The 12,125-nt window shown below is 32.1% G+C and overlaps 1 protein-coding gene across 3 annotated transcripts; it reads left to right on the plus strand.

Moving 5' to 3' along the window:
* The first annotated feature begins 9,018 nt into the window (after positions 1–9,018).
* Positions 9,019–11,888, plus strand: LOC132621391 (exocyst complex component EXO70E2-like). 3 transcript variants are annotated; one of them, XM_060335641.1, is made up of 2 exons: positions 9,019–9,171; positions 9,599–11,888. In XM_060335641.1, exon 2 carries the CDS (start codon positions 9,749–9,751, stop codon positions 11,717–11,719), a length of 1,971 nt encoding a protein of 656 aa, XP_060191624.1. In that variant the 5' UTR covers positions 9,019–9,171; positions 9,599–9,748; the 3' UTR covers positions 11,720–11,888. The 3 variants fall into 3 exon arrangements, with proteins under 3 accessions (XP_060191624.1, XP_060191625.1, XP_060191626.1); XM_060335642.1 differs by having other exon boundaries at positions 9,084–9,388; XM_060335643.1 differs by having other exon boundaries at positions 9,084–9,272.
* The last annotated feature ends 237 nt before the right edge of the window (positions 11,889–12,125 follow it).

Below are 12,125 nucleotides of genomic sequence, written 5' to 3' on the forward strand. Positions count from 1 at the left end.
GTAGGTACTTGAATATGGGTCTTCCGCAATTGTCGGATGCCGTATGCGAACTTTTTGTGTATTCATCACTATGTGGACCCATTATGGAGTCCGGCACTTATAAAATGGTGCTGTATTTAAATTCTATCCCCACTAAATAATGAGCAAAATTTTCTACAAAAAATAAAAAAAATCATTCAACTACTATTTGTGAAATTTTCGACGGTTGTCTCTTCTTGGATCACACAACTATTTTGTAATGGTGATTCTTTTATTTCTCTTGTAATATATGTAACTTTTAGATTATAATTTAAAGATCTTTTGGTAGTAAATTAAAAATCTTTTAGAAAATGTTAGATCACGGTTTAAATTTTGTAAGTTATTATAAACACTAGACACAGTCGTCTAATGTTTTGTTGTATGGTCGAGCAATATATAAACAAACATTAGACTCATATCCAACGTAATCTGAAAGGGTAATTTTCAAGGGTTTATATTTGCAAAACTTTTTTTTTAGAAAAAATGGTAGCAAACAAATAATATTTGTGTGAATCAACCCTACTATTTAAGGTGAAATTTAGCTCGATGGACTGACGAGACAAATCACACAAACCCCGAAAAAGGTAATACGGTACAAATAATACCTATGGACAGGGGCGGAACTAGGTTATAACAAAGGGTGTAATTGAATCCATTCCTCGTTTGAAAATATCTTACTAAAATAATGCCGAAGTTAAGTAAGCGTTTGGACATGCGATTTCATGTCATGAGATGAAATCACCGTTTGGACATGCGATTTCATCTCATGAGATGAAATCCCAAATCATCCCAAATCATCCGAAAGATCAAAATTTTTAAATGTAAAACTTGACTCACAAGTTTATATTTAAAAAAAAAGACCCATAAATTGTAGATACTTTTAACAATTACTCCCATCAACCATTTACCAACCTCATTAACTTCTACCAATCTTTATTTATGTGGGACTATTATATTAAAGAGTAGTTACAGTATTATTCATGTTAAATTTTCCTTTTTATTGAACTAAAATTTGATCAATTGATGTTGTATTTTTTAAAAAGGCCTTCTAGTAACATATTAATTTTGTTATAAATTATGACTTGCTCATTTGGTAAGATTGTATATGAACTGGTAAAGTTTTAATAGTTTTCACAACTTGTGGGGATTTTTATGTCTATAAGAAAAAATACAACTTAAGAAATCAAAATGTCATGTCCAAACATAATTTCATCTCATAATTTCAAATCATGTCCAAATGACTCCTTAAAAAGAAATTGTTCACGTTCGCTCTCCAAATTAGGAAATTGCGTGTGAAAGGTCAAGAAATTAAACAGTCAATGCACTTGATCATTTGCCTTCTTTTTTTCTACATTTTGGCGATGAACTTGATGTGTCTCAAGTCATGAATTGCACCTTGCTGCCTACTTTTGGGCTAATGGAACTTTTAGCAAAATTCTTTCTGTTTCTTAATGACTTTTCTACTTTAAGTACATTTTTTGTAGTCCAAAGTTATGTTTACTTTACCGGCATGAATTTTTTCCTTCAACGCTTTTATGCTAATTCATTATTGTGATAACAAAAAGGTACTTTGAGAATTTATAATCCAAACTATGGTAAATATTTGTAAAATAAATATCTGCATCATGAGAAGAAAATAAAAAATTAAATAAGGAATTTTGCGTTTTATTGGTCGAAGTGGATCGTGGAGATCTTATTGTACCTTCTTTATCAAACGAAAGAGACATTTTAACAAATTAGAAGAGGACAGAACCGATCAAACATTGTGGTCTTCCTTCATATAATTTAATTGGACCAACAACGTGGATCATTGCTTTTTCCTTTTTTTTTTTTTTATATATACTAGTTTATACCAAGATACAATTACTTATTTTAAAGTGTAGTCTAAGATTAATTAAACTAATACGGAATCCAAGTTGGATTGTTGTTGTGTTGGGTTGATAGAAAATTAATAACAAAGAATTACCACATTTGTGGCAAGAAGAAGAACACCTGTAATTAGTGGGGTGTTGGGAATTCAAATAAGAGATTTGACAAAAATATCTTATATCAAGGGATTCTATAACCTATATGTTGCAAAAATATTTTTTCCCGATTTATATAGCATAATTTTTCAATAAAAAGGGTTCAATCGAACCCCTTGCATCCCTGTGCCTCCGCTTCTAGCTGCAATTTGCAAGACTCATCTCTCTAAGTTAATTAGTCTCTCAGTGATGAAAATTGATAAATCATTGTTTGCAACGTGCAATTCGTCTCCAGGATACCCTTTTTGTTCTTTCAATTACATTTGAAAAATAAACTACTTAGATTGCCAAACATTGACTTTATAATAATAACAATTTTGTTATATTATCACGGCTGCTAAGTACTAATTAATCATCTTCATTTCAAACATGATTATCCTGGCACTTTCCTTTGTAAATATGTCAGCTATTACGAAGCTGACAAGAACGACGTGTTATTGTTCACACTATGTTGGCAACATCGTGACTCGTCCCTCGTCAATCGTCATTCATGAATTTATTAATTATCAGTGTGATTCAACATATTATAGTGTATTATTGTATACTCCTATCAGGTTATTAGAGTTGACTCACTCAAGTTTGGAAAATTACATTTAAGTATCATTTTTTTTTTTTAGAACAACAAAGTCATTAAACTATCATTATTTTCCTCAAAATATACTAAACACTTCAAAAGCATCTTTCTCTCCTAGTTGACATGTCATGTCACTTAAGCCACCCCCCTCCCCGCCTCCTTTTTTTTTTTTTAATAATAATAGACCTATGTAACTCATCAAACCCATTTAACCAGACTCATGTTTTATACCCAATCAAATATGATCCGGCTAAAAAGCAGCAAAGGAATCAAACCATACTTTTTATTAAGCCGCTTTTTCAAATCTAAAATGTTTTTATATCAATTCAAATGTATTATCTTTTAATTTAAATTAAAATTTAGGTAGTTTTATCTTTCTATTCAAATTTAAATAATTTTTTTAATATCATACTTTTTTCCATATTAAAGACATACTTTTTCTACATTGAAATGCAATTACACAAACACAGTTTATTTTCGTATAAGTTTAACTTTTAAAAAATCTAATTGAATCTTATATTTTAAGAAATATTGTTAGTGTAAATTTTTCCTTTATATTTTGAGTTATTTATCTTCAAATATACAGTGTGTAATTTTTTTGTATTTCCATCATCCACTCGTGATGGTTACAAATACTCTTTTATTGATGCCCATAAATCTTTTTTAAGTTATGCAGTAGTTTGTGTGAAAAAAAGGACCTTATGTTAGGGAACAACAAACTCAATAATGTGCCAATAAAGAAATTATAATAAGCAGGATCTGACATAAATCAAATATCAATAGACAATTTTTATAAGCCTCAAATTGAGGTTTCTTGGTTATTTATACTTTGTAACTATTGAATTAGATGCTTATGCATACTAATAATTAAATTTGTAACAATTGAATTAGTTGAAGAAGTTTTTTATGTATGCAAAGATAATTTCTCGATAGTATAGAAAATTAAACACCAACAAGTTATAAACAACATATTTAAGGATAAATAACTCAAAATACAAAGAAATTTTTTTACACTAACTTTATTTTAAAAAATATAAGATTCAATTAGAGTTTTTAAAAGTTAAACTAATACGAAAGTAATCTTTGTGTTATCTGTGTAATTTCATTTTAATTTGGAAAAAATATGTCGTTTAATGTGGAAAAAATATGATATTTAAAATATTTGAATTTGAATGAAAAAGATAAAACTACTTAAATTTCAATTTAAATTGAAAAATAATATACTTGAATTGAGATAAAAGAATCTTAGATTTGAAAAAGTGGCTTAATATAAAATATGATTTAATTCTTTTGCCGCTTTTTAACCGGGTCATATTTGATTGGGTATAAAATATGAATTTGGTTAAATGAGTTTGATAAGTTAAATAGGTATATTATTCAAACAATTGAACTTAATGACATGACATGCCAATTAGGAAAGAATGAGACTTTTGAAAAGTTATAGTATATTTTGAGGAAAATAGTGATAGTTGAATAACTTTATTGTCCTAAAAGAAACAAAATGATATTTGAAGGCAATTCCTCAAACTTGGGTAGGGGAATCAATGGTTTTCAAAAAATCGACTTAACCGACCGAACTATACCATACCGAACCGATTTTTAGGTTTTTTTAATAAAACCAACGGTTTTTATTTAAATTTATAACCATACCGAATAATTAGGTGAATTTTTAATTTTATAAAAGCAAACCTTAAAAATACCGAACTGTACCGAATAAGTTTATATGTGTAAAATATATTCTATATAGTAAATTTAAATATAATAAAAAATTAATATTTTTGCCTACGGCTAGGGATGATGAAAATGACTACAAGCTGGCAGCATAATTAGCACCTAAAGTTAAGGCTGGAACCTGTTATACTACTCCTATTGAAATTAAATTAGATCTAATTTGTAAGCTACAAGGTATTCCAACAATTTTGTATAGAAAGCTACAAAGTATTAGATATCTTTCTTCTCGTATGATTTTAAATTTATCTTATTGGATACGTAATCTCAGTAGACTCCGTTCTTGAGTGCCGTCTTGATTGATTTTTGCCCCTCATGCGATCTAAACTATACTTTTTGTCGTTGCTGAACATTGTTTTACACTATCGTAAAATAGTGAGATCAATCTTTATTCTTGTCGTCTTTCATGTTTTCTTAATTCGTCACCCTTTAAATAGTAAAAATGTCTAGAGAGTTTTTGCCAAAGTCCTATAAAATCGAAAATTAACTGTACCGTACCGATACCGAAGAGAAACCGAGATGATGGGAATGTTTCAAAAAGTCTAATTTTGGTTCTACAAAATCAAATAACTGAAAAATTGGTATGGTATAAATTTTATAAAATAACCGCTCGAACCGTACCATTGACACCCTGATCTAGGGAATTAACTCCAGGTTATTAATTGATATTTATAATAAAATTTATCTGTAATTTTTGTTATGGATAATCTGATTATATAAACATATTTTACAGCCAATAGATGTAATTTAAACTCAATATTAAAAGTAGTCTAAGGCCTCATTTGTTTGCACTTAATGGGGTTATGAATCTGAATGGTTCAGAACTTAGGCCATTAAGTGCATTTGTTTACATTAAGATCAAATCACTTATTTGGTCTGAACAGGTCTTATATCCTGTTTTGGCCAAGCTTGTTTTTTCCCAAATGTACTTATTTTTTCAATAAGTGCTTATTTTTAAAAAACGAGGCGTTTGGCCAAGCTTTTGGGAGAAAGTAAATGCTTTTGAAGAGTAACATAAGAATTTTTCAGAAGCAAAAAAAAAAATTGCCCAAAAGAATTTTTTGAAAGTAGTTTTGAGAAAAATACACTAAGAAGCACTTTTTAAAAACTTGGTCAAACACTAATTGCTGCTCAAAAGTATTTTTTAAATTAATTGGCTAAACACAAATTGCTTTTAGCCAAAAGTACTTTTGAAAAAAATAATTTTTAAAATAAGCTGATTTTAGAAGCTGATTAAGATCTTGAACAAAGTTTTAGAACTTGTTTGGCCTAGCGGTTTTGAGGTCAAAAACGCTTTTTTTTAAAAACACTTTTTTTTTTTGGATATTTGAAATGTTTGGCCAAATAATAAACTACTTTTAAGTAGAGGCAGAAACAGTTTTTCTGTGGTTGCAGAGAAATAGAAATTATCTTTTTCAAGACAAAAATATTCCTCCCATAAATATATATTTACCAAGTATATCTCTCATCAATCCATTAATTTCTGATTAATAATTCTTTGTGTTGAATTTTAATTTGTGGAATGACTTTAAATTTTATTTTGATTGTAGTTTTTTAGTATATTTAAATCATCGTGTTGATAATATATCAATATTTAACATTTTTTTTTTAGTTATCTATGCATTTCATTGATAATTTTAATATGTACGGTTAATTTGTAATTAAATAAAAGTAAAAACTCAATTGAAGCCTTCCATAATAGATATTTAAAATAATTTATCTCTGTAAAACAATATTGATGCTAAACGTTCATTGATACTTGTTATTTTTTTGTAATTTGACACTCAAAAGCACATTAAGAAGATTAGCCCAACACAATTTGCTTATTAAAAACAGTCAAAAACACTTTTCAAATTAATTAGCCAAACACAAATAATTTCTCACCAAAAGTACTTTTTCGAAAAGTACTTATCAAAATAAGTTGTTTTTAGCCGCTAGGCCAAACAGACTCTTAATGTCATTAAGAGGTATTTTGTATGAATAGTTTGTACCACTGGCTCTAACCCCACCCAGCCCCCAAACTCCCACCACCCAACCCTCCACTACCCACCCCAACCCTACCCCTTCCCCCCACTCCCAACCTTACCCTTCCCCCCCATTCACCACCACCCCAACCCCCCCACCCACCTATCTTACCCCCAACTACCCCCCTCGCCATCGCCCACCGAACCCACTGCATCATACAAAAATAAGCAGTTTTTAGTCACTAAGCCGAACAGGCTCTTAATGTCATTCAGAGGTATTTTGTCTGGATAATTTTTATAACCGGCTCCATCCCCCCCCCCCCAACCCAACCCTCCATTAACCACTCCCAACCTTCTACCCCTCCCTCCACTCACCCACCACCCCTCAACCTTACCCCCCACTCACGCACCACCCCCAACTCACCAACATCAACACCACCCCAAACCCTTCACCCCCACCTACGCCATCACCCACCCCCACCACCACCCATCCAACCCTTCACTACCCATCCCTAACCCCTCACCCACTACCACCACCACCCACCTACCTTACCCCCCAATCACCCCCCTCGCCACCACCCACCAGACCCACCGTACCATCACTACCTACCAACCCCACCGCCCACCACCATTACAAACATCTCCATCATTACTGCAAACATAAATGTTTCATTTTTTATGAAATAATATTATTATTTTATTAAATTTGTATTTATTTTCTAATATTAGTTACTTTCTTATTTGAATTGTATATTTATTATGTTTAAATAAATACATTATGCACATTCAAATGTTGAAAAATAAAAGTCTTAATCATTCAGTGTTCAGATCTAGGGATAACATTTTAATCATTCAAATGTGCATTTAGATTCAGACTTCTTAAATATTAATGAAAATAAATGAGGCCTAAATGGGGGATTTGTTTCCTTCCTGTTCTCATCAGATCTCAAATTCTCAATAATTGGAGATCTTTAATTTACGAAACCAATTGAACACACCTCCATAAAAAATTCTCAATACAACCAACTTGATGTCTTATTTTAAATAAGTTTACCGTCCATTTGATCTAATTTAAAGCATTAAGAGTTTTGTTGACCAACATCTTTTCCCATTTTTTACTATGTATTTATATGACATGCATAAAAAACAATTGATGTTTTTCATTAATCGTAGAGAATTGATTAATATTATGATATAGAAATAATATGACAATTATTGAAGGAATTAAACATACCAAGTGGGTAATATTTACCAATAAAATGTAAGGGCTCATAATTAGAATTCTACCAGGAATCAATGGTATTATAGTCTTGCATATACTAGAAGTTAAATGCCTCCGTTGACTAAAAATATATCAAAGAACGAAGTTCCAAGTTAGTTAAATATTCGAGATTGTAACCAAATTGACAACCTTTTAGAATTTGACATTTCTAGAGTTCTTGACTTTTAATGCAATAATTCTATTCCACTCTAAATCTTGAGGTCTCAGATTTTAGTCATCATGTTTGTATTGGAAAAGGATAGCAAAAAAACAAACAAAACAAAAAAAAGTCTAAACTTTGATTGTGAAATAAGATGAAAGAAAATTAGTTTATTTGAACAATTATGAAATCTCAATCATTAACAAGAAATAAGTTGGTAACGAGTAACTATTATACAAAAAAACAGGGATTAAAAATAAGACTGCTACTCTTGTCAAAATTGGAAAAATTTGCTCCAGTTTTGGTCTCGTGACTTTTCTTCCCCTAATTCCTTCGTCAAAGACCTTGTCGAAAAATAAATAAATCAAAGTACCTGATTTTTGATGATTTCGGCTTTGTTCGGCTTATCATGCATCTGTCCTTTTTTAACATTAGAAAAAAACCTAACAGCTATGTTTTTCCATATTATTGCGTTAATCTATAAGCAATTAACAAGACCAACATTGCTGATAACATTTCCCCTAGTTTTACACCATCAGCGTAAAGTCTAAGCTGAATTTATCGTCACTTTAAGTTATAATCTTTAAAAAGTATTTAAAAAATAAGTTTATTGGTTGCTGCAATTACCTACTGTCTTTGCCTTTTATAGGCTACTTTCGTCGTCTTAAATTATTTTTTGTTTTTTTGTTTTGTTTTACATGCTTTTTAAGAAATGATAGATATTTACATAATCTATCAATAAATACTTCATTCGGATAAAAAAAAAGAGTAATCAATATTTTTTACACAATTACTTTTTTTTCCATGCCTTTTAAGAAATATTAATTAGGAAGGGTATTTGACTCACTTTATCCTTATTTACATCTAAGTTGTAATCTCTCTCAATTAAATATTTATTCTATTTATGTGTCATCTCCATTAATGATAAAATTTTACTAAAGGTAAAATAGAGAAAAATAATTAATTATGCTTTGAACTTTTGAAACGATAAATGATTTGAGATAAATATTTTTAATAATCATGACAAATAATTTGAGACGGATGAAATACCTATTTTACGCTAAATTACAAGCAATTACTTCTTGCTGGCTCCTAGAAAAAGTAATCGTGTAAAAAATATTTATATTATTGGTACATAAAACTTTATCTTGGTCATGTTATTTCTCTTTGCTGCAAGAGTACTTGTACTGTCACAATTCCATTTCATATACTCTTTTATTAATGCTTCAATAAAAACCTTTTTATATTAGAATATTTTAACTTGAATACTTCATTCTTTAAATATAAGAGTTCTACACGCAAGGTCCACTGTCAGGTAAATTTCTCAATATATTCCTCGAAGACTGAAGGTCAAAGCAGCACTGGCCATTCTCCAAAGCCCAAAAACGAAGTTACTCCAATAGGAAGCAGCTACCCACATGATGGACATATATTTTTAGAAGGTCGGTTTTCTGTGCAAATTTTCAGCTTCATTTCTCCTAGGAAAACACCCTTCTTTTTTTAACATTTTTTGTCTGATCATAAAACTACTGTGCTAAAAAGGGTCAGTTCATTTCATCTTTTGCTCTTTCCTTTACTTTGAGTCCCCTCTGCTATATATATATGGATCTTGTTTGCTAATTTGTTCTCTTTCTGCATATTCAAGATTTGAGCTTTGAGGTTTGTGCATTTTCAGCTTCCTCTAATTCTTGCTTCTGTCCGTTGTTTTGCTGATTCTGAAATTTCCCACTTTAGTTTATACCTAAAGTTTGCTACTTTTTATCTTCTTATTATACCCTGCCGCCCCATTTTTATATTTCCTACATACTTTAGTTGTTTTGCCTTCAAAAAGAGATTTGGGTTGATTTTAAAGTATTGATCTTTGTTCAGGTATATCCATATTGATATCATTCTTGGTGAAGTTTCTTGCTGATAGTAATTTCTTAGCTCTATCTTTCGTTTCCCAATTGGACTTCTAAAGTTGCAATTTTTACCTGTTTGGGATTACCCTTGAGCTGATTTCCTTAGTTCTTGGATTATATGGGAGACTGTGAACCTTCAGTCCCCCAAATGGAAGAAGAAGAAGAAAACCTAATAGCTGCTGCACAGAACATTGTGAAAGCATTAGGGTCAAATAGGACTTTAACCGATGATGCTAGAAAAATCTTGGCTGATCTAGGCACTCAATTGTCTTCCATAACTAGAGTGAGTGAACCCCAAGATGAGGAAGCTGATGAAACTGAGGATCAGTTTATTGAGCTAGAGGAGGAGTTTACTTTAGTGCATAGTAAAGTTATGAGCTGGGAAGTGGGTAAGTCAATGATATGGGATTGTGGCCAAGAAGAAGCATATGAGTATTTGAGATATGTCGATCAAGCTCGAAAATTGATTGAGAGATTGGAGAGTTTGAACTTGGTTAAAGGTAGCAAAGAGGATGAGCTTCTTCGTAGGGCTCACGATCTTTTGCAAACAGCGATGAATCGTCTTGAGGAAGAGTTTACGCATTTGCTTGTTCACAATAGGCAGCCTTTTGAGCCGGAGCATATGTCTTTTCGTTCAAGCGAAGACGATACATTAGATGATGGCTCTATTGTTTCGTTTGGGGATGACTCGGTTGAGGATAATGTGGTTCAAAGAGATAGTATGAGTAGGAGCTCGGAGGAGTTTATTATTGAATTGGTCCATCCAGATGTTATTCCTGATCTAAGATGCATTGCCAATTTGATGTTCGATTCAAATTATGGTCGCGAGTGTTCTCAGGCATTTATTAATGTTCGAAAAGATGGTTTGGATGATTGCCTCTTTATTCTTGAAGTAGAGAAGTTGAGCATCGAGGATGTGTTAAAGATGGAATGGAAGTCATTGAACTCCAAAATCAGGAGGTGGATACGTGCTATGAAGATCTTTGTTCGCATTTACCTTGCTAGTGAAAAATGGTTAAGTGATCAGATTTTTAGTGAGCTGGAATCAGTTAGTTCAGTTTGCTTTGCTGAGGCCTCGAAAGCTTCAATCTTGCAGCTTCTGAATTTTGGCGAAGCTATAGCTATTGGCCCTCATCAACCGGAGAAGTTGATTCGGATTCTTGACATGTATGAAGTGCTTGCAGATCTTATCCCAGATATTGATGCTATGTACTCCGATGAGGCAGGTTTATGCGTTCGAACAGAATGCCAGGTAATCCTTAGAAACTTGGGAGATTGTGCAAAGGCGACATTTCTGGAATTTGAAAATGCTGTTGCTTCCAGCATATCGGCCAATCCTTTTCCGGGTGGTGGAATACACCATCTCACAAGGTATGTTATGAACTACATGAAAACTCTTATAGATTATAGCAAGACACTTGATGAGCTTCTGAAGGGCCATGAAAAGGAAGATTCAGTGGACATGACACCCGATAGAGATGAAGATAACGCAGAGAGACGGTGTTATATTTCTCCGCTGGCTCAACATTTTCGATCCTTTACTTCGATTTTGGAATGCAACCTTGAGGATAAGTCCAGGTTATACAAGGATGAATCACTAGGTCACCTTTTCTTAATGAATAATATTCATTACATGGCTGAAAAGGTGAAGAATTCCAATCTAAGAACAATACTAGGCGATGGTTGGATCAGAAAACATAATTGGAAATTCCAACACCATGCAATGAGCTATGAGAGAGCTACTTGGAGCTCTATCCTCTCTTTACTTCGAGATGAAGGGCTAACGAATCCAGGCTCGAATTCTATCTCGAGAACTCTTCTCAAGGAGAGACTATACAACTTTTATGTTTCATTTGAGGATGTTTACAAGAGCCAGACAGGATGGTCAATCCCAGATAGTCAACTTCGTGAAGATCTTCGAATCTCAACATCACTCAAGGTTATTCAGGCATACAGGACATTTGTTGGAAGACACACCAACAATGTAAGTGATAAGCACATAAAGTATACTGCGGATGATTTGGAGAACTTCCTTTTGGATCTCTTTGAGGGTTCTCCAAGATCTTTACATGGTTCCTACAGGAAGTGAGCTTAATATGCTAATCAGGGGTTTCTGCCAGAGGATGTCGAGGATTCTTAATTCTCAATCATCATACCTGTTATACATTTAGATATATCTATTTTTGTAATCTAATGTATTCATAACTTTTTGAATTTAGAAATTTGGTGTTATGTGCAAAAAGATCAATTACATGGTACTTGTGAAATGCATAGATTAAGAGTATCTGTTTGCTGTTTGTTGCTTGCTAGAATAAATTTCACGGCTAACTTCATCGACATTGGCAAAACAGGTTTGTTTAAGATTGTTAATAACTTTGTTATCAAGATTCAAAACAAAGTTTGTTTGTTAGTTGGGTACTGGAAAAGCTGCTTGTGGTTGGAGATCTGATATCTTGAATCTTGATTAGCATGGCAACATTCTTTTTTAACAACTG

This window comes from Lycium barbarum, chromosome 12 (assembly GCF_019175385.1).
Source record: "Lycium barbarum isolate Lr01 chromosome 12, ASM1917538v2, whole genome shotgun sequence".
NCBI classification, from domain to species: Eukaryota; Viridiplantae; Streptophyta; class Magnoliopsida; order Solanales; family Solanaceae; genus Lycium; species Lycium barbarum.

Coding starts and splice junctions, on each gene's coding strand:
- LOC132621391 (XM_060335641.1), top strand. CDS start 9,749: ATGGGAGACTGTGAACCTTCAGTCCCCCAAATGGAAGAAGAAGAAGAA.